Below are 23,355 nucleotides of genomic sequence, written 5' to 3' on the forward strand. Positions count from 1 at the left end.
TTAAAATCCTTTTTTAAGTTAACCTTAATTTCATCAGGATAAATGAAAGAGTCGTTCCCAAGAGATTTGACTACTGATCTGTACAGATGTCTTTTAACCCTTTATGCAAAAGATTGATGATAATGATACATGCCAGAGGTGAACCCAGCTAGGCTTTGAACCCACCTAGGCTTTCTAGAATGGTCTATTATTTCTGCATGGAAGTTTCTTCCCTGAATTTAAAATTGAGCTTGTTAAAAGAAAACTGTGAAGCCACTTAATATTTTTGTCCTACACATCTGGAGAATTAACTAATTTTTCTTCCACTAATCTGGTGGACATCCTGGTTTTCATTAATATAGTTGTATAACTGAGGGAGGAAGATGAAGAAGGCTAATAAAAATATTGTCAATATTTGTGTTAATGGTGGTAATATCAGCAAGCCTAATGACATGTTCCATGTTTTCCTTTTATGCATTCTGTCAGCTATCTTATACTTCTCTATGGAAGTAATAGTCCCTGCCACCTCCTGTAAAATGCTGTGAAACCTGGCAAAGCAAACTGCTGTGTATGAATGAGGTTACTATTTTCTAGAGAACATCTGTTTAAGGAAAATCCCACCTGTAAGGTGCTGTAGATTTAATGTCTGATAATGAATGGTCAAAAGTCTCTGGAATTTTATTGTGGTTCACCTTGAAAGAAATGAAGTGTCTGTAAAATCAACCACACTTTCAGGTTTCTTGAATAAGATAGTCAAACACTTCCTCTTTCAGGGATGAACTATGAACCTATTCTACTCTCTATGAGAACTTTCACACCTTCCCTGAAAGACATAGTTCAAATTCTTACCTTTCCTTTTGTAATTGCCTGACTCATTCAAGTGTAGAGACAGCCTATAATCATCCACGATCACTTTTAGACAAATTCCTATTAGCCTGTTGTGGTTTTGCATGCTGCAAAGTCAGCTAGGGAGCCTTAGAATGAGTTTGAAAGTAGCCTAAGGGAGTTGAATGGCATTATGTAAGTAGAATTTGGGTATCTTATGTGCTCCTCTGAAATTAAAGTGTTACAGAGAATTATTGAAAAATTATTATAAAACACTGGAAATAATGTGAGAAATACACTTAAAGTCTCCCCACAGCTCTGCTGGCTTCTATAATGATTTTTCTGCCAGGCTTTGCTCTCTATAACTCTACGGTTTTGCCATTAGATTTACATTTTATTCACTAAAGAGGATATTTCTTTCAGAAGAAAACATAACATAAAAACAAGACCTTGCCAAAAAAGGTCTACATGCACTACGTGACTGTAGAGAAGTCTATGCATGGAGTTTATAAATCCCTGTAACTGTGACACAAATAATGACTTCAAAATTTAAAATATGAAGTCAATTTCTTTTCCATTTCACATTTTCACAATGTGCCTGTTACATCCTCGTTCTGGGCCTGATTCAAAGTTTACAGAAGTTAAAGGGATTTTTTCCACTGAACTCCAGAAATACTGGATTCATCCCTAGTAGACTCAACAGAGAGACAGTACTCTTTAAGAATGTTCAGCAAACATAAGTAGCTTCCATATATGCCTTTTTGTGGTTAATTAGCACATACTCTTGGTACCACAAAGGTTGCTTGAGACAAAGTCTTTGTTTTTTCTCTCTGACAAGCAAGCTCTTGTATTGTAATTGAAACTCTACTTGAAGATACAGGATGAAATTTTCCTCCTGCAGCTAACTTGCCCATCTAAAGCAACCAAAGAACACAGAAAGTTTCCTTCTCTTCTTGAGAAATTATCCCTCATTTGCAACTTAACTTCTTTCCTCCAGTGAAGCATAAGTATCATTTGTAAAGTACAATGCACTGTCATACTAGGAAACAACAAAACTCAGGATCAGGTCTCCAAAGACCCTGTACTGTTTGTGAGATTTGAGAAATTGTGTGTACATGTCTGGTCTGCCTCCCCCTCTTTCCCTGCTCTGTTTACGTCAGTAATTTCTGTTGTTCAAATAGCCAAAGCCATCATGCTTAAACAGTAAGAGAAGCTTTTGGCCCCAAAGACTTTCACTTAATGTAATACTGGGAAAATCATGCATGTGGGCACTACCAGATAGGAAAGTAGGCATGTATGGACAACATGACCATTGATCATTGAGAACTCAGCATTGAGAACTGCATAGGAATTATCTTTGCATGCATACATGCAAGTGGGATGTTACAGTGTTTGTGTGTCACAAAGGAGAAAGAGGCAGCACAAAAAACATCAGTGATTAAGGCAGAAAGAGGGGATCTGTGAAAGAGGAGAGTCATGATGCCCTGGCAGTGCTGCTTGTGCTCACTAAGTGTGAGAAGGGGAGCACCACAGCCACAGTGCTGGTAGAGGAGTGTTTCCACATCTGAGCAATGAACTTCAGCTTCCGTGACCACCTGGGGTAGTTACGCCTTTCCCATTTTTGACGTCTGAGCCAGAGGTTAGAAAATACATTTTGGTTAAGCTCTGCTTGCTGCTTTCGGATGAGGCTCATGGGGAGGAGCAATTCTTCACCCTGCCGGGAGGGAAGGACTGCCCCTAGCTCGGCTTTTTGCTTTCTCTGCCAATAATATGTCCCACAGGCCCTCAGAGCAGTATGCTATAAGGAACAAAATAAGAGTGTCACTTTTCCCTCCAGTTTAGCTTTTCCTTCTATACTTCTTTTTCCTTGTGGGAATTTCATTTGAATGCATGGCGTTCTTTGGAGGTCTACTATACTTTTTTTCTGAGAGTCTCAGGAGTAAGAAACCTGTGGTAGCATCAGGCAGGTTTGTTTCCTGTCATTTATTGCCCTGCTGGTATGAATACTTCTTTTTTTTTTTTTTTTTCTAAAGTATGTATCTTGTGGTCAGCTGCATCTGGTGCTATTACACAATTACGGTAAATTTACATTTAGCCAGCTGAAATTTCCTGTAAGCCTTCTGTGGGCTAGCAATACAAAATGAAACCAAGCAAGCCCATTCTAACAAATGAGAAATATTACTTGATTTGATTTATTTATGGCTGGTTGGTTTTCTTAACAGTAGCTGGTGTCCTAACACAGCTTGTGCCAAGCATGAAAAAAGCATAGGCAAATAATAATTTTTAAGATATTTACAGACTTTTTCCTCTGTCACAATAAACTTTGATACCTTGTGGGGCTTTATTGGTGGAGATTTTTTGAGTGATCAGGCAGCTCTGAAAGAGCTTGCAAAAGTTGTGTTTTGCTCTGTGTGTCAAAGCTGTGCATGAAAACATCATGCTTTCCTATGTCTTATCTTACATTTATGTGTGCAGCAGCTAAACGCATAGTCCCCAAGGCCAAAAGAGCTTTACATGACTTAAACAGAAGTAGCTGGTGCCATTAAGTATAGGCAATATAAGGTATGAATAAATATTAGTACATGTAGCTGAAACTGCAGTCTGTAAGGCTTCAGTTGTGACTGGAGATTCCCTACAGTGATACATGTAACAAATAATGCTGGTAATGAAAATTACATTTTTGTCCTTTCCAAGGGAAAAAGGAAAGTGATTAGAAGTAGCAACATCCATATTAGTTTGTCCTTCCTATGTAGAATGCTTACTTATGTCCCCATGTTCACCATCCAGAAGAGAGGAGATTTCAGTTTGTCCAACCCTTTGCTCTCCATTGACTAGAGAAGCCAGGAAAAGTGTGAAATCTTTTTTCTCAGTTGTCAATCTTTCCTCAAGATGATCTTTCATAATCAGGCAGATGAAGATAAGCACTCACTGCTCATTAGAGATGGAGGCAGAGACTACAGAACCCTGCAGCCACGGGTCTGGCTGAGCACATCACCTGCCTTGAGGAGTGAATACAAGCATCACTGCCTAAATTCAGTTTGTGCCCAAGTTGGCTGATGTAAAAGGATTTGAGGACCCCCCATTTGACTTTGTGTAGTGCTTTGTGCCGCATTTGGTCAAAGTGTGTGGTATGTGCTGACTCGATAATCACATGTGTGAGCTTTGCCTCAGCATTGCATAGGTGGGTGAAGAAAGCAGCTGTGCAGTGCCTTACAGCACATCTCTGCTGAGCAGTTTGCCTTTGCTTGGAGGAAATAGTTTCTGTAGTGCAAACGTAGCTGGGAACATGGCATGTTTGCCTTAAATGGCTGTGCTTTGTGGCCTAGAATAGCAGAAATTCATGTGGCAAAGGCACTGGTGAACTTGGTGAACTTCTGAAGAGGCTGACAGAAAGAGGGCAGCAAGAAAACGTTCAAAGCTCCTTTTTCTTCGGTGTATTTGTTTGTGTTTTAGATATCTTTCCAACCTGACCTTTTGAAAACCATTTGTTTATACACCCCACCACAGCTAGAGCAACAGCATAAGGCAGTAAGGGATGGGACTAGAAATGTAGAGCAGAGTGAGATATAATCACTCCACTTGCACCATGCCAGCCATGCACACCCTCTGACTGGCCTTCCCAACTGGGTACCAGGGGCCAAACAAGTCCTGGGAGGTGATGGGGCTCCTGTACCCTCTCTGGGGCTAGTGTGGCCACACAGGACTGTACTCTAAACTTGGACCTCTTCCAGAAGTTCCCAGCTGCAGTGAACATCTCTTGTGTTCCATGGCCTGAGTTAGACCAGTCATCAAAGGGCTCTTGAGCCATCAAGGGCAGTGTATGACGTGCAGCTGTGCCAGGATGAGTGGGCTGCAGAAGATCCCAGCAGCTCTCCTCCCAGAGCATGGCACTGTGAACCTTTCTGATCCAGATGGCCTGGAACATACACCTTTTCAGGACCATTTTCTGCATCCTGGCTGTACTGGAAACCACAGGAGAAAGAGCTTCACTAGCTTCATCCTTCACAGGAATTTATGACTGCACGTTACTATAGCTGTGTGTTACAGAAAACATATTCATAAAGGGACGTATCCAAAAGCATGGAGCTAACTGGTACTGTGGTACTTTCAATTTAGGCACCCAGATCTGGCGATGCATTTCTCACAGCATTTGTCTCTCTCATGCAGAAGGTGGAAGCTTCCTGAGAAAGTGGATTACTTCCCTGCAGTGTCACAAAAGCCATATGGTTCAAAGAGATTTTGCTGGTAGGAACCTTCAATACCTTAGTGGTATGACTAAAATCCCAAAGACAGAGTCATCATGTGGATACACATGCACGTATGGGCATATATGAGTAGCCCAGCTTCATCCCAGACTCTGCAAGTGAGAGATTTTTGGATGCACTTTCAAAATTCCTGACTGTGCTTTGTTCCAGAAGTAGTAAAGCACTATAGCCATTTAAAACTCTGATCTGTCCTGGGTGAGGATAAAGCTGCCTCCAAGGTCTACCTGAGCTGCAGACTCCCTGCTTTCCTTGTCACAAGGTGAACTTCTTAGTGTATAATTAACTTGAAGAGCAGACTTTTATTTTGACTTGGAAGGAAGGAGGAGGCATCTTTGATGAACTTACTGGGGAAGATGAACTAGGTGAGAGTACTTTTTAGAGGTCATACTATGCATAACAACACAGCAGGAGGAGTGGCCTCAGCAGGCAGAGCAGAAGATGCATCACTATTGAAGCAGAATGGCATGGTGGTCTGCAAGCAGAGGTGAGAGCTGATAGCCAGCCATTGGCCTCCAAAGTTGGTAGAGACCACGAAACAGGGAGAGCTCAGTGACTGCTTTTCTAGCATTTACACAAATGTAAAAAGGATGTAGGGAAGGCAGGCATGCACAAGGGATTTACATTACACTTTATCAAGTTTTGAAAGATCAAATGAATGGTTTCATTCCACACCAACAACTCCCACTAAATACAATTTTGTATTTGGCATTACACTGGAAAGCACACCTCTATAGTTCCCATTAAAGCTACAATTTAGAAGAACTCGATTCAAGATCTAGCAGGATCCTTGTGCCACATGCTAAATGTACACTATCAGACTGACCCTTAAGTGGAGTAAACAAATATGAAATCTGATTTCACCCATTCTGAATTTCAACGGCTTTATCATTTCCCATCTAGCTTTCATTTTCACTTACCTCAGTTGATGCTTATCATTCATTCTTAGGTTCTCTTTATCTGATATTTCTTTAGTCATACTTTTCATGCTCTTTCATGCTATATCTGTTAAATTCTTTGAGGGTTTATAAGCCTGGCTTCATATTTTCATGATCCTATCAAAATACAGAACCGCTAGTTTGCTTTGAAAACATCCACCTTTTCAAAAGATAGTTACATCTCTGCTCTCTGTACTCCGCTGAAGTAGCTGTTGCCAGTCTTTCCTGACTTCTCCATGGCCAGACTCATTGTTAGTACCCAAAACTCATCCCACAGTTAACTGCCATTTTTTGCCTCAATATCTTAGCTTCTGTGATACTTCCATTGCCATCCCCACTGCATCCCTCAACAGAATTCTGTTGACACGGGAGTCACGAACAATGCAGAGACGATCAATGTGATCAAGCAATTGCCAAATTTATTACAAAGCCTTAACTCCTTATATACTATTTCTTACATGCACTTACAGTGATTTGGCATATTATGACTGGATACATGTCTTGAAGACCCTTAGTGACTAACATATAATTAGTTAAACACAGGTGTGAGAACTCGAACTCGACCTCAAAAGCTTGCCAACAGTCCACAGTTCTCATTAACTCAGTGAATTCCAGCTGCTTCTTATCTTGCTTGCTTAAGCTTCTTCGGGCCTCTCATGGCCTTGCTGTATCTTTCAGGATTATTCAGAGTTTATGTACTAATTATGCATTCTCCCGTGAGAACACTGTCTCCACAGAATTCCCTTTCTCCTTTGTGTCAAAATCAACCTGTATGCATTGGCATGACTTTTTACCCTCCATCTCATCTTTTGTGCATTGTAGAGATGTCTTCTACCTGGAGACTGTTTTTCTGCTGCTTTACCCGTTGAACTCTACCATGGTTATACCTAAGCTCTAAGAAAATATCTGGGTTGGTTTAGAACCCGATACTGTCCAGTTTCCAGCAGTATGAGAAAGTGGACAGGATTTTTCTCACCCACCTACATATCTGCTGTTTTGGTATAAGTTATCAGCAAATACTGTTTTTACTTTGAGGATGGAAGTTTTATAGGACCACACGTCTGTTTCAAACTGGTGTTCTAAACCCAGTGCTAGCATGTTTCAGTCAAAAGCTGCTGAGACAAATGTGTGTACACAAGCTGGTGAGACCTATCAGGGTGCTACCAGACCTACCATTTTTCATATGTTTTCTTAACACTTTTTGTAGCAACTCCCTCAATGACAAGTGCACTGTTTGAGGCAATTGTGCTTGCAATAAAAAGTCAGCACTGGCCTTTGGTTAAGTGCCTTTGACCCCGCATTCTACTGTATGCTCAAGGCTCAGGAGCAGCCTGTGGTTTCACTAGATACTTTTTCTTACAGAAAACCCCCTTGCAGAACCAAAGCCTCTGCTAGGGGGAAATTGGTTGGCCTCATATGGCACACACTGATCATGTATCCTAACAGCATAAAGCTGAGGCAGAATACCTGTATCTAGAAGTGGAGGACATACAATCCTGTTGCCTTGGGAATTCAAAGAGTGCTCCAAGAGATTGGCATTTTCTAGCCAACAGAAATAACCAATTCAGTAAATCCATGGTATTTTCTACAACTTTTTCATTAAGCCAGGAGTGGAGAACTGAGATGCAAACCTCCCATGAATCCTGTTGCACCTGTGAATTTCTCTTGTAAATAATCTCACCAACCTCACTACTTTCATTCTGAGATAACTGTAATATGCTGTGAGGGTGGTGAGGTACTGGAACAGATTGCCCAAAGAAATGGTAAATGCTCCACCCCTGGCAGTGGTCAAGGCCAGGTTAGACAGAGCCTTGGGTGACATGGTTTAGTGTGAGGTGTCCCTGTCCATGGCAGGGGGGTTGGAACTGGATGATCTTAAGGTCCTTTCCAACCCTGACTATTCTATGATTCTATGATCTACCTTGCTATCTATCTTAAGAGGAATATGAGTGTAATATTAAATATCTAACCCTATTACATAAGCAACTTGGAATGAAAGAGCCTAAGAAAAAACCTCCCTTTTTATTTTCATCCTTCCCCAAAATGATCACAATGAAACATTGTGACCCAGGGCTCCAGTTGGTAAATTCTACCTTGAACAAAAATAAATAAGTCTTGCCAGGTAAGCTCAGGCACAAAATTTAGTTTTTATACAATATAAATTCACAAATCCTAAAATTTTGCAAGAGTAATGAAATTATTCCCACAGCTTCTGCAGTCCATTTTGTCATTTCTTGGGAATCCTGTTTGCGCAGCAAATAGGTTTACTATAGGACAGTAACCCCAACATGGCAGTAATAAGTGCTCAAGAATATCAAAATGAGTCATTTACAGCTGAAGTCATTCATGTAATTACTGCTTCAGCTTAATGGCAAGTGAGTAAACCAGACTAGGAAGCACAGAGTTAATTTAATTACGGACATAAATTGCTTTATTAGTGTAAGATATTGAACATGGATAAATCACAGGTTTCCACTCATGGAAAAATGTTGTATTCCTTGGAAAAAGGTGGGGATGGGAAAGGAAGACTCGAGAAGCTGGATGGAAACATTCAATTAATTCACCCTCTCTTGAAGGAGCAGGCACTGAGTGTGGATGCTGTAATGCTCCACATGCTTACACATACACACTATCCTTGGTGACAGCCCTTGGAGCTGGGTTCAGTTTACCCTTTGGCAGTTGAGGTAACGATTCACCTGCAGCATTAAAGGAGATCATGGCAATCAGCCTTCATCAGAATATGACCCCAGAGCTTTACCTTTCCCAGTCCCCCGGGATTCCATAGACCTGTTCCATCATGGTTATCCACCTCTGGATGGGCTCACTTGAAAAGTCCTTCTCCATTGGCTCACACCTGTGACTTGAACACTCACCATTGTTTTGTGCCAAAATACATTCATCTTCAGCCACATTTTCCTTCTCATTCTTCAGCTGAAAGAACCCATTTCCATGATGAACATTTGCCCTGCCTTTCTGCACCTGCAATACAGATGTGTCTGACCAATTTTAATTACTACGAGGGATTGCCTTTTAATGCAATTTTTAATCTGATTTTTAAAGAATGTGAACCTTTTTATTTTTCTTGTAAAGCATTATGAATCAATCGGTGATATATTCTATGCTCCTGTAGTAATTAACACCCTTGACTCTCCTTTTCACTGTTTTCTTTACAATCTTGGAAAAGTAACCACAAACTGCTTTTTCTGCCCATGTTTTTTATGACTTTATTGTCATTTTGCTTGTATGAGTCAGCCAGACTACTTGATCAATAACCCCATGACTAATTTAGTGCCTTTTTTCTACAAACACCTACACAAAGGAGCACCTGAATTTAAGTGCTACTTTAATGTATTGCGCTTGAGCTCTTGGTTCCTTGCTGCAAACAGTACTCGCTGCTTAGCTTTGACCACAAGTGAGTAAGATCATATGGGATTCATTCCTCTTCTTAATAAAAGTTTATTCGCAACAAGATTGTTATAGTAGGCTAGACCATCTCTCCTTGCAAGCGGTCCAGCAAGATCAGGTATGTAATGTTGTATGTTAGAGATTTACAGGGAATCCACAGCTCCTTCGAGCCATACCTCACCCTGAGCTATGGTAGCAGTTACTCTCCACTTCACAAGGTCTATAGTTTGGTTTTCTGTTGTTTTAGCCACCAGTGCAAGCTGGAGACAGGCAGGGTTGGAGCTGAGCTGCATGCAATGCTCCTGGCAGGTCCTTTGTTGCTCAGTGCAGAAGTGAATTTCTGTCCACACAGAATTCTTGAATTTGTGTGCCTGAGGGGGAGAAAATTTGGCTTTCCTCTGGCACTGAGACAGATGCGGTGATACAAAACCAGGCTGTCAGGTGGTGGTACTGCATGGGAACTTTTCTTCTAAATTTTGTCACAGACCTTCCCCTCACCACAGCCTTCTAAAACACATGATAGCTAATGTTTCTTTTTAAGCAATTTTATTTAATGGCTAAACTCAAGTGTGTAGTCCAGGTGCTAAGTATAAATGAATTAATTCTGCAGCAGAAAAAATGGGGTTTGACAAAGTTTCATGACTGTGTGCATCTCTATGTGCCTGTACTTTGGGGCGGCAAAACAGGACTATAGTGAAAGGAAATTCATCTTTCTTCTTGGGCTAACCCTCAGTCAGGTACTTTTAAACTCCAAGCCATCTACCCCCTCTCAGTCTTCCTTGAAGGTGAAAAATAGTAACAGTGCTCATGCTGATATGTCAGAAAAGGAAAAGCTACTTCGATGCTGAGTATGTTACACATGTATTTGCACATTCCTGTGGCTAGGGAGGTATTGTACAGGACAACTCTTCTAACTCGGAGACAAACTGAGAATAACTACCAGGAAGAAAACAATAACAGTAAAAAGGAGCAAAACCTGCAGAGTATCCTATGAAGATAAAACCAATTAACAATTACCAAAAACAGGTAAGAAATAGCCAGGCAAGAGCTAAAACTCACACACTTAATTGTTAGACTCATTTTTTATGTGGGCGAGTAAGAATCTCCTCAATTAATGGATACCACAAAAGATGAAAAGGACAGAGCATAACAGCATCAGCTCAACTGCATTAGCTAACAATACTTGTTAGGAGCTCACAAAGTATTACTAAGCTTCATAAACTCAGGATGCAAGTGAGTGTGGTAAAAAATAATAAAGAATAGAAGATGAAGATGGTCATAATGAGGTCAAATCATTATTTTTAGGAACTGCTAAAGGCTGAAAGACAGGCATTTTTCTTAAAATATGGGTGCTGAGGGTGGAGAAAGGGTGGTTTGGGCTTTGCTAAAAATAGACATGCATGTATTAATACAAACACCAATATGTTCATCTCATAGAGATCTCCTTTGTGCTCAGCCAGCATTATCTGAGTCACATGTCATGGGAAGCAGTAAGTCCTGAAAAGAGATCTGTAAGAAAGCATGAGCTCTGGCCCTTATTCATCAATTCAGGAAGTCTGGGCTCTGGAAAGGGCTAAGCAGGGTAAAACATCACAGAACTTTCCTGGGAATGGGTGAAAAGGAGGGCCAGGTGACCAGAGAGAAAAATGCCTAGTTACAAAGAAGTCACAGGAAAGCAGTGGAAATTTGGAACAGAAATAAGTCTGAGGAGGAATGTTAAAAGCAGCCCAAAACCTTGCGCACTTTCCTATGTGAACCACTAAGTGAATCCTTAGCTGTAGATCATTCACTCTGAATAGGAAACCAGAAAAGGTACTGGGGAGCACAGGCATCAGCAGGAGCAGAGCTTTCCGTGTGGGAAGAGAGGCAGGACAGATGTATTTTGTAGTTTGTCTCACCTGGAGGCGAGTGCTGACTCCGATGGATTCCTGATTCAGTACTTCCCAAGATCCCTGACACATCACTGCATTGTGCTTTCAGAAGTGCCCCACAGAGAAATGCACACACCCCTTGTCCTGGAAATTGTAGATCATGCTGACAAATAAGTAAAAAAAAAAACAAAAAAAAAAAACCAAAAACTTCTATCCAGTACTAAAAGTATCTTCTTGAAAAATTCTTCTCCTTTATTGTCAGCCATTTTCTCCCACAGTTTCAGAAAGTTTATCATAAAAGACCCTTTGGAGTAGAAAATAACCCAACAAAATTGAAAATATGTGAATTGATGTGGTACATGATCTAACAAAAGTAAAAAAGGTGAAATAAATGCAGTACAGATAAAGAGTGCCAGAGCTATTAAACAACTGCAGAAGGACGACAGTCCCTCAGAATGGAGCTCTAGGGGGGTCTAGAGGTCAACGGACCTTCTCACACCCTCAAAGAGCACTTCTGGTTTGAGATGGGGCTTTCAGAAGGTGGGTTCCAAGGGTAGTCAAACATCATTTTTGTAAAAAGGGCAAAGTAAATATTTGGTTCAGTTGTTTGGTTGCCTTGATTTTATTGGTGGGGTTTGGGTTTGGGGGTGTTTTGTTTTTTTTTTGGGGGGGGGGTGTTTGTTTGTGGGAGGGGTCCTTTTTTTTTTTTTATGGCATGTGAAATACTTACTGGGAGACAACTTCTGTCACTGGATAGAAACTACATAGCCGAAGTGACTTTTACTCTTTATCTGAGAGTCTCTTTTTCCCTGTGCAAATTAAAATATGCCTATTTTGTCCATCTGTGGATGGACACGCTCATGTTGGAGACACATTCACAAATGCATGAGATGTTTTTTTTTCTTTTAAGCTCTACTCTTTCCCTATAGTGTGTTCATGTAGCGTTTGTGCAGTTGGTCTGTAAGTAATTTCAGAATTCATAAGAACTCTCTGAAAAGGAAGAACTTGCTTACTTAGACTAGCTCAAGGTTTTAAAATGAATAGCATTTTCTATTTATATTCATGTCACTAGCCACTTGTGATAAATACCATCTCAGAAGTACACTAAGCTCTTTTTTGCAGTGTTCAAGAAGCAAATGATTTTCATGAAGTCTATGGAAAAATAACCATTGCTAGATAGGTAACATGAACTTCACCAGCTGGGTGGCACGCGTGGACTTTTATCACTGCTTGTTTGTTTCAGATAAGAAATCTTAACAATTTATTGGCTCATACATAATTTTTCTTAAACTTCTCTGTTAATCTACAAACTAAGAGAACAAGCACATGAATGACATAGGGCAAATGACAACATTTTATCTATATTCCATAAATCTCCAAGAAGTACTGTACACATTTTGAATGAATTGTTTTCTGTTATTTTATGTCTCTTGAGAATTTTGTCATTTATGAATAAATTAGGGCCCTTTCATAAATTCATGGCCATTTTTTTCTGAATGTTCTTCCACTGGGCTAAATGAGGGGAAGGACTTCAGCGTACTTATTTATAATCAAAACGAAAATGGTTTAGATTTATATTGACTAATAAAATCTTACCAGCATTAAGGAAAAGTTCTTCCCTGAGTGTCTGGAGAGGCCAAGAGAGAAGCATTATCCAGGAACCAAAAGCCTGCAAGGCTGGATTGTCCAAATTAAATACAGCCCATATTCATACTTTTCAAGACTGTATATTAGATGCAAATGTGAGGAATTTTGAGGCTATTTAGGGAAAATTCTGCACAGATAGTGTGAGCACTAGCGGTTCTTTTTGGTACAAGATCATGAAGTGCAAGATCCATGTTAAAGTGTCAGCATCAATTATATTCTTTCTTGGAAACATTTGTTTGGGCCCACCACTCAAGGTTAGGGAAAAAAAAAAAAAAACAGTTTCCAGAATCCAGTTACCTAATTTAAATCACTTCTGCATCAAAGAATCTTTCCATTGACTGTTTTGAAATTTTTAATCAACCTGTAACAGAAACCTCAAGCGGCATCAGCTGCACGAGGAATTAAGTACTTCGAGTGAAGAGCATACAACTGACTTTTCACTAGAGACAGGAAAGAACTGCACAAGGTCATTGCAATTGATTGGGTAAGACTGAGTTCTTTAGCGTTTGTTTAGCTTGGTAGACAAATTTTAATTTCAGTTAAGTATTTTAAACAGTAGTTGCACCACTCAATTTAGCATTGTGGTCCCTTGAAGTAGAGTAGTCATGTAAATACAACTCGAGTGGGGAGGAAACACTATAAATCCCTAAAAATAAACTTTTAATTTATAGGAAAGCGTTATTTGTGTAGTGTTTCTGTTCAGTGGCCCTTCTAATGATGAAGCTAAAATGGGATGTCTTAATTTGCTGTCATAACAGCGTAAACGATGGACACCTACGGTCTTTGAGGATGCAATCAGAAATCTGCTGAGGAGGACACAGGATAATAATGCAGGGAGACATGAAACTGAACTGAAGACAGAGTTGTACATGCCTGATAGAGGGGGAGATGCTAGTGGCAACATCTGTTGTTTGATCTTCAGGAGCCTGTAAGAAGGGTGAGTGTGGGGGAATTTCCTTACCACTGGTGACATTAACAGCCTGAGGATAACATAAAATTGTGAGTTGTGGAATGACTTTCCTTCAAAGTGTCATTGGCTTTGTGTTCACTGTATATGATAATACACTTTTCAAAACTCTTTTCTGAGGAACTGGTTATGCATATATATATATATATATATATATATATATTATTGCATCTTGTTTAATAAAATAGAACCAGTCTGTGAAGAAGTGCTGTCATTTACTCCTGTTAATAGCATCTTCTAGAAAACTTTCAGCTCCTTATGAGTATGATCCTATAGATAGTACACTGGAAAAAATAGTGTCTAGCCATGAACACAGAGAAATCCTCAGACAACTCCAAACAATATACTCTTATTTGTATCACTGAGAAAAACCTGTATATAGTATCATACATGCATGCTGTGTATCTCCATGTGTTCAGCAGATATATGACTTAAAAGGAGATCAAATTCTGTACAGGCCTGATCCTGTGAAACATTAAATGCCTGTTGGAGTGGCAGTAACTCACAGCCTGGAGTTGATTTAGAGACCAGGTTTACCCACCTGGCTTGCTTTCTGTTTTGTAAGGTCAAGGTCATCTTAGACCTATGATTTAGGGGGAAATACCACAAATGACAGCTTGCCTTTGAGGTAGCAGTGAGCATGGAGTGATGCAAGAGGTTTCTACCTGCTTTGTGCAGAGGGGAACTGAGCCCTCTTCCATTTTTGTTTCCCTCTGTCATGATGTGACCACCATACAGCAGCAGCTGGTTTTGCCAGGGATCAAACAATCGCCTTGCTTACTTTTGCAGGTAGTTTTTTGGCATAGACCTTCCTGATTGTTTCCCAGGAAGAGTTTGCTCACTGCAAGGGGGAATCTTAGAAAGAAGAGTAGAAGAGGAAGCTGAAAGATGCGTGGCCTTATTTTGCTGCTCTGCATTAGGACAACTGCTACATGCAGTACCCAGAAGCTGTATTTGTTGCTGTTGCTAGACAGCTGTCTGCCACCTACTTGAGCAGCCTACATACATCCCATGAGTTGCAGAAATTATCACTTCTCTGTCCCACACAAGACAACAGAAAGATGAGAGTTTTTGCATGAATAGATGTTTCCAGCTGAAAAATCCCACACACATCTGCCAGGTTTGGTTTTTTTTCCACCTCCAGACCTTTTTAGACATTTTTATTACTCCTCCTTCCCACTGACCAAAAAACCTCATGGTCGCCCATAGACTAGAGAAGGGAGATGACCACAAGGACAGATTTGAACCGACAACCTTCACCCAGAGTCCTTCAGGCTTCAAGGGTGAAACAGCTGTGGAATGTGGGAGATGTAACCTGCTCTGGAATCTGCCCCTGCACCAGGGATGCACAAAATGGGTTTAATTGCCTCAGGGGAATCCCAGAACACTGCAGACCGGTAAAGCTAGCATCCCTACCATCCCTACACAATAGAGTGTATCTCACAATAGTGAGATAGAGTGGGCCCATGTATAAATCTGGTGCACAAGAGATTATTAAATATGACTTTCGTCACAGGATATACCACACTTCTTAGTTATACTAGAGCTTACTGAAGAGCCAATGCAGTGAATAGACAAGGGGGAGACAAAATAGCATCCTGTCCTTGGATCTTCACAAGAATCTCAGTTGAGTCTCACCATAGAGATACCAAAGAGGTTAAGCTATTATGTTATAAGGAAGTCGTCACATAAATATGAAACTGGTTAAAAGATAAGAAATAAGGGGTAGGAATCGGTGAATGTTTTCTGCAGTTAAGTGGGTTCAGTCATGAGAGGGCTTGCCTGCGGCCTGTGTCATTTAATGTAGCTGTCAGCAATTTGGTAAATGGAGTGAGCTGTGAAATAAGTAAGTATGCTGATGCACTAAGATATTAATATCAATTTAGTTATTCATATTCATAATTAAATTTGCTGATGTACTAAGTAATTCAGGATACCAGGAAGGTGGTTTGGCTGCAAACAACTATTAAAGGACTTCCAATACTTAGTGGCAAGGTGATAAAATATCAGATTAAAATCAGTGCTGATAATATACAGGAATAGAGAGTAAGGATAGATCAATATGCTGCAGAAGTGATGCATAAACTGCAGTGACTTTCTGAGACAATGATGCATTTTCTTTTGATTTTTCCCCTTTCTAATTTTAACGACTAGATAGTAGATAATATCTTTTCAGTCCTCTGCATGTGCATCTGTGAACCCTCTCAAGTTGCGTAGCTGAAAAAATTGCTCTGACCTTCTGTAAAAAATGTCCGATGCTTCTTTTATGTTTCTCTTTGGAAATATTTAGGATAGTCTTTAAATTAATTTCACACTTGAATTTAGCTTAGCTGGAAACATCTTCCTCACTTGGATATAGTGAGGAATGACATAAAAGAGGAGATCCAGGATTCCCATGGATGTGAGAGAAGAGACGACAGATTTTCATGTTAAAAGTGACCCCATTTGTAAGGTATACAACAGAGGGGAAACACTGTGGTCTTGTGGAGGCTGATTTTTATGATGTTCTTCTCTGATACTATTATCACATTAACAGAGCAAAGTGAGGAATGATTGATTCAGCAGTTTGTGTTAAGCACCCTGTGGAAATGGGTTTCACAGGCTTACACTGGGTAGGGAAAATTGGAGGAAGGCAAACATGAGAAACAAACTATTTGGATTCCTTTGAGCAGTTAGGTAACTATGGCAGTGCTGGTGAATCTGCAATGATGTCAGGTTTAACATGAAAGGCTTAAAGATGCTTTAAACATTTCTAGTTGAAATAAGGATGCTTAGGGGAGAAGAGGGCAGGAAACGAGGGAAAAAACCCAAACCAAACCTAACCAAAACCAAAACAGACACCAACAAACAAACAAAACCCAAGCCACCAAACAACTTATATCAATGCACAAATACATTCTGTCAGCAGTGCTAGCTGCTACTCCATCTCCCAGCTGCTCATTTCTTCCCTAATTCTCTGCCCAGAACTAGGATGAGAAGAACCTGGGAAATTATGTGACTAACCAATAACGCCTCCCCACTACTCTTGCTGTTTTGAGACAGATTTGATGAGGTAACAGAATGAATGCATGTGACAGCACAGCACAGAAAATGGCACAGGCTTAGATACATGCAACTAGGATTAAGATGGATGAGTAAATATTATTCCTGCTGGGTGTATAGCAATGTCTTTAATTGCTTTTCTGTGGCAAGGTGAAGAAGGACTGTAGACTTTACAATTTATAGTCTAATGAAGTAGCACCCAACCAGTCCTGGCTTTAAATTAAAAGAAAAAAAAAAAAGTGTTAATTTAATTTTTCTCTTCTCTCCTTTCTCTTCCCGTTTTCCTTTTCTTTCTTCTTCTTTTTACTTATTTTTCTTTCTTTTTTTTTTTTCCATTTTTTTTTTTTTGATAGAAGTTGCTATAGCTGGCTTCACTTCCCAGGAAGACAGCTTGTCTCTTATTTAACTAATACCTCATGAAAGAGCATGTGCACAGAGACTCATTGCCTATGTTAAATACATACTGAGGCTTGTCATGTTTAGTCCTGGAACAGCATTATTTCACTTGCATCTCACATGCATGTACATGTCTCTGATGAGTACAAACAAGAGCAGCTGTTTCGTTCAAAATCACTTCAAGTATCCAGTATTACTGAGTCACTTTGTTATGATTGTAAAATGAGGATATGAGAGAAGGTATTTTACACCGAGGAGACAGCTGAGCCCATAAGAGTAGGAAGAGCTGCAACAATTACAACCAAACTCTTTAGGCTTATTACAACAATTATAACTAAACTTTGGGCTCTGTAGGGTGGTATTTCTGGAATTTGTTGATTCGGCTCAAGTTCGGGGGGAGTTGGAGGTCCTATATTGTCAGGAATACCAAGGAAAATCTGCCCCATTCTCAGTCAGACCAACCAGTTTGCCCTAGATAATTTGCTTAGTAAACCCCTGAGGACTTGAGCATCAGGAAGCCCTACCAACTCACCTCCCCAGTCCCAAGCCCAAACCCAAGCCTTTGAGACTGGCCAAGACCCAAGCAGCCGCAGGCCTCCAGCTTGTACCATTCACAGAGAGTCCAGCGGATGAGCTGACCTCAATCTAGGCTCCAAACTTTGACTTGCAGAGGAAATGAAAAGTGTATTTTATTTTAAATCAGAGTAACAACAAATTTTAAACGGTCAAAGCCTTCTTATAGGCAAAATTATACTTCCTCATGCAGATAAAATCAGAATTTGAAAAGCCTGGGAATTTTAGACGCTTCTGCCAAATTTCTTCAAAAACATTGTCCATTCCCAAATCTTGGGCAGGGAGAAGGAGATAAAATACGGCTTATATATCTTGGCAGGGCTATCTTCTATGACAACATAAAGCAAGGTTAGAAGTTTACCTTGCACAGAGATTCTGGTGAATAAACATGCAAGCACTCTTCAATATTTATTTTTTATTTAATATCCAAAGATCAAAAATTTTCCATTGAGAAATTAGACGGTTTAAATAATATTCTAGTACAAAAATATAGTCCTTGAGATAAAAACTTCCATACTACTACCTCCAAATAAATAAAATGACATCAGACACATTTAAACAATTCAGTACAAAAGAATACAGAACTTCTCAAAATCAGTGAGTTGTAGTTAAGTAAGTGCAATAGAATTAGTCACATTTCCTGGAGCTGCTAACTAGCCTGGCCTCTTGGGAACTTCAATGCATAGTTGTCACCAACTAATCATCAATCCCCTAGTTTGTTCAGAAAAGTGCATGAGCATTTGCTTGCCTTTAAGCATGTCTACTTGCTTGATTTGAATTTAGATATGCTTAGAAGTAAGCAGATATGAGTATATTTTCATGAGTACAGAAACTTCCCCATATTGGTGCTTGCATCTTCATGACAAATGAATGAATGAATGATGAGACTAATTTTTATAACATCCCTCTCTCAAGACAGCACCAGATGGAAAGCTGGGTACCGTACCATGTCATTTCAGGATTTCCAGATGGAAATTGAGTAAACATTGCCCCATTCTGTATTTTCAGGTCAACAAACATATAACAGGTAGACAGAATTTTAAGACAAAGTCATTTCTTAGACAGTAGTAGGAGGTATAAATACTTTGGTATTCCATTATAAATAATTATTTAAAATACTTAAATATTAATAAATAAATGTATAAAAATTCTGTTAAAAGATTGAAATAAAAAACGTGCATCATAACGATATTTGCACAATAACTCTGTACAAAATGCCATATAATGTCATTAGCATTTGCACCTCCTCTGAGACTGGCTCCTTTTCCTTTTGAGAGAAGTTGGAGTCTCCACGAGTTTCTGCAGGACACTGAACAGCTCATGCACAGCTTTACGTTGAATTTTCAAGTCACTCATCTATTATAAATAAGAAACAAACAGAAGGAAGGTCATGCCAAGAGCTATAATTATTTACTGATCACAATGTACAGGCTACACTGCTACCAGGATAAACCAGATGGACATCTGCAGTTACCAATTACACCATTCCCTAATTCCTACCATAAACACCCACATTGTCACAAAGTTTTGTTTTCCACTTTCTGTACTACTACACAACATGCTACAGACCAGCCATATACTGTAACACTGAGCTACCCTGTAGTTATTGTGATGGCATATACCCACTCAAGCAGCTAACTCCACCAGGGTATTGGCTGCAGACCTCTGCAGACGTTGATAGTTCATGCTATCAGCAATTGTTCAATAAGCCGAGTGACTCCAAAGCATGCGGAGGTGTGTCATAGCCAGGCACAACTCTCTCACCCATTTCTAAACCACAAATGGCTGTGTCAGTGGCAGCTCTGGTGGGCAGATGACACGGCAGAGCTGCCAGCACCTCTGTGCCGGACTCTAGCAAGACTCAGGACAGCAGCCCCCATGCTGACACCCCACACTGCAGACCCGCAGCAGCCCCTGCAGCTGGAAACAACAGGTTTTCCAGTGTGAACTGAGCTAGATGGGGATTACCCGATGGGTTATAAAGCATTATTGGCTTGACTCACACTCAAATATCAACAGGAAATTATAGTGTCATGAGTCTTAAAGGCAGAGGAAGAGCCTTACCTGAAGCTTTGCCAGGTCCTTGAGGTCTTTCAGCTTCTTCAAGCCATCAGGAAGGCTGTTTTTCAGAGTATAGAGTTCCTCAGATATATGCCTGATGTGCGCCTTTGACTTGTCAGCGTTTTCAAGCATTTCCAAGTACATGGAAACAATCTGGCTCAGGATGATTCTTTTTTCATTTCTCTGTTGACAAATACAGTCAGAAAGAAAGGTTTGTGAGTGCCCATCAGCAGGAAAGCAAACAAAGCTAAAATGTTTGCTCATGCTTGTCCTTCCTTAGCTGGTTACACCGGCTCTGGGAGCTGCCTTGTACCAAATGCGCCCTGCAAAGTGCTCAAGATGCTTTGTTGTATCTCTCTCTAACTCACCTCTGTCCAGTTTATCAGTTTCTCTGTAAAAATAGGTCCACCGTCAGCTACATCTGAATGGCTTGAGTTCTGCAACAAAGAACAAACATATCTGTTATACAAACAATACTTATTACAAGGCAAATTTGTGTTCTCTATTCAAATGAGCAATAAAAAACAGAGACACGATTTTTGCATTACTGGGCTATTGCTATTACAATGCTTTCAATTCTATAAGCACCAAATTGCATTGTATGACTGCCCAGTACCAGAAATAGCATTAGGCTGTTTTTCAAAGTCTTCTCCTGCTATAAAAAAGACATTTAGCTCTGTCTACTTTATCAAATACTCCTTGCAAGTTGTGGTATTGACAGCTGAATATCAAAGTTCAGAATCTTAGCAACTGGCTAGCAAATTGTCAGATCTGATTTTGGCATGTTTTAAGTCAAAGTCCACCAGTATGTGGTCTGTGCACTTGAATTTAATCAGGCTTAATAAATCTCATTTGAAACAAGAACAAACTAATTTTACTATAAAACTACAGTTTGTGAAACTGGAGAATAGCCCGGTAGCCCACAGGTATGGAGAAATACAAGGTTAGTGGAATACTGAGAGGTTCACAGGGACAGAGGTTAACCCTCAGATGTTAGCCACGCACAGTGGCAGATTCTAGGAAACAAAGAGCAATACAATTCTCCTACCAAGGAGAGGTAAACTGAGTCATTTCCTTTTCTCTGTGTGTCTTTTGTTTTTTTCTTTTTGTATACAACAGTCACTATTTCCTTTCTCATCTGGTTGGTAATTTAAATACAGTGAGTGCAAAGAGAAAACTTGCAGAGTGACAGAAACCTCATATGCTGATTGGCTCCCCATGCTAACCTTACCACCAGACTTCATTTTGCTGTTCTTCTGAAATGTGGGGAGCACCTGCTGTGGACCAGAGTTTCTAATGTCAGTGCAAGAAACTCACCACAGTTCAGGATGTCTCCAACAGAGTTATACATATTCTAGTGAGAATCTCTCTGATCTGTGCTAATGACAAATTTAAGATTTAATGCCAGTTTTACAGCCAGTTTGCTATCCCTCTGCAAACACTGAAGCATCACAATAGGCTTCTTCATGTGATACTTCAGGATGATTCTTTGATGATTAAATTTTAACTTTTATATGCACGAAATTTTGACAAAATGATAGCTGAAAACAGGAGCAAACTCTTGCAATTGGTTTCATGCATTTAAAGAAAAAAAAATATATTGAGAATAAAAGCTGTTAATTAGAAGTGACTCCTTTATGAATCTGTTATCTCTAATCCCAGCTGAAGTCAACTGTGGAGTACTTTAATGCCTCCTAGACGAAGATAGGTGATTACAGTTATCAAGTTATCAAAATGAAAAGAAGTAATACAATGCCAGATAACACTCCTATGCCAGATAACAGTCATAGATATGTAAACAGAATGGCTGCAGGATGCAAAAGAATAAGCAGCAGGAACCACCTTTGGGCAGGACACCACTACTAGTAGTAAGTACCAGATGCATTTGTTAAAGCAAAAGGTCTTCTTAGTCTTCTCCATTTTGTTTATATTGCTAACTATTACTAAATCCCCCCTTAACATTAGTAACCTAAAACTTAAGAAAGTGTCTGTAAACTGCCTCTATTGAGAATTGAATCAAGATTAAATCATTCATCATAAGTGTCATAAACATTTCTTGTTATGAAACATTCCATGTAATCAAAGGCTTCATAGAGCTAGTAGAAGCTCTTATGAAAGGAGGAATGCCCCTGAAATTAATGCAAACTATTATTTACTAAAACTATTGAAAAATTGTATCATGTTAGTGAATGAGGTTAGCAAAACCAAAGAAATTGTCCATATTCTTAACAAAAGGTAAAGCAAAAGGTTTGTTCTATGATTACCCTCTATTGGTACACATTGAGTATGTCAAGCAGGGCTCAATGCAGGACTATATTTAAAGCACAAGGAGATGACAAATGCAGTAGAGCACCATACTTACAAAGTCAGCTTTCAGTTGGTCTATATCATTTTGGAGGTGAGCAAGAATTGAGCTATTTCCAAAACGTCCAAAATAAATCATGATGACAGACAGAGCAAACAAGCTGTAGGTCTGGCAAGTCATTTTCTTGGTGATGGCTCAGTTAAACTGCTCAGATAAATTCTGGGAGATGTCAGTTCTAAGAGCAGTGAGCTTCAACTTCTAATAGTACACTCTCCTATTAGAAGAAAGTAGACGAATGAGCTTCATCTGCCTCTCAGTGGTATTTATACATGGTCTTGAAATTTTTTATTTCGTCATCACAGGCTGTATATATTTAGACAAGATAGTGTTAGATAAGAACCCTTTAGTTTTTTCTAATCAAGGGAATCCCTCGAAAGCATCTTTCTAAAAGCATGGTCCTGGAAAAATTTTCAGTGGTTCACCAACGGGTAACATTTACGTGGCAGATTCTGAAGTTTCTTTTACACGTGGCTCGGGAAAAGGGGGAAATTATGGTACTGACTGAGGAGTATGCATTGTGGCTCAAGCATATTCTTACACCCTATCAGATAAAAATCATATTCGTGTGGTTAAAGGGTCAGTATAACAGTCAACTCATTTCTGGTATTCTTTTAAAGTAACCACTGAGATTTCCCTGGCATTATTCAGAGTCACTTAGAGATCTAAATGCTCTCCCTACTGCTGTTGTTTTGTGAAACACTATTTGCATTCTTTCCATAGTCTAAAGTACATTTCTGCCACTTTCTCATTCTTCACCACCAAATTCAGAATAGGATAAGAGAAAATGAGGTTCCAGCATGGATACGATGATTCATCATTTTAAATTCCTTTGTGGTTGTCTACTATCTGCAAAGTATTTAAGTATTCAAGACACTAATTTCTACTTGGCAATAATTAAAGTTCCCCATTTATCCATTAATTTCCACTTTTGTGTGTAGAAGATGAAAACAGAAAGGCATGCATGAAAAAAGAAGCCCATTTGAAGGAGATATAAAGGATGGTCTCCAAGTACATATAGACCCCT

At 39.6% G+C, this 23,355-nt stretch overlaps 1 protein-coding gene across 1 annotated transcript; it reads right to left on the bottom strand.

Annotated features, from left to right (window-relative positions):
- Positions 1 to 18,310: 18,310 nt before the first annotated feature.
- IFNG (interferon gamma) lies at positions 18,311 to 22,532 on the bottom strand. Its single transcript, XM_062613630.1, has 4 exons — positions 22,329 to 22,532; positions 20,335 to 20,403; positions 19,970 to 20,149; positions 18,311 to 19,261 (listed from the first exon to the last, which is right to left on the bottom strand). Exons 1-4 carry the CDS (start codon positions 22,449 to 22,451, stop codon positions 19,136 to 19,138), a joined length of 498 nt encoding a protein of 165 aa, XP_062469614.1. The 5' UTR covers positions 22,452 to 22,532; the 3' UTR covers positions 18,311 to 19,135.
- Positions 22,533 to 23,355: the final 823 nt, after the last annotated feature.

The sequence above is a fragment of the Pezoporus occidentalis genome, unplaced genomic scaffold (genome assembly GCF_034315485.1).
Source record: "Pezoporus occidentalis ecotype Australia unplaced genomic scaffold, CSIRO_AGI_Poc_V1 ctg17, whole genome shotgun sequence".
NCBI classification, from domain to species: Eukaryota; Metazoa; Chordata; class Aves; order Psittaciformes; family Psittacidae; genus Pezoporus; species Pezoporus occidentalis.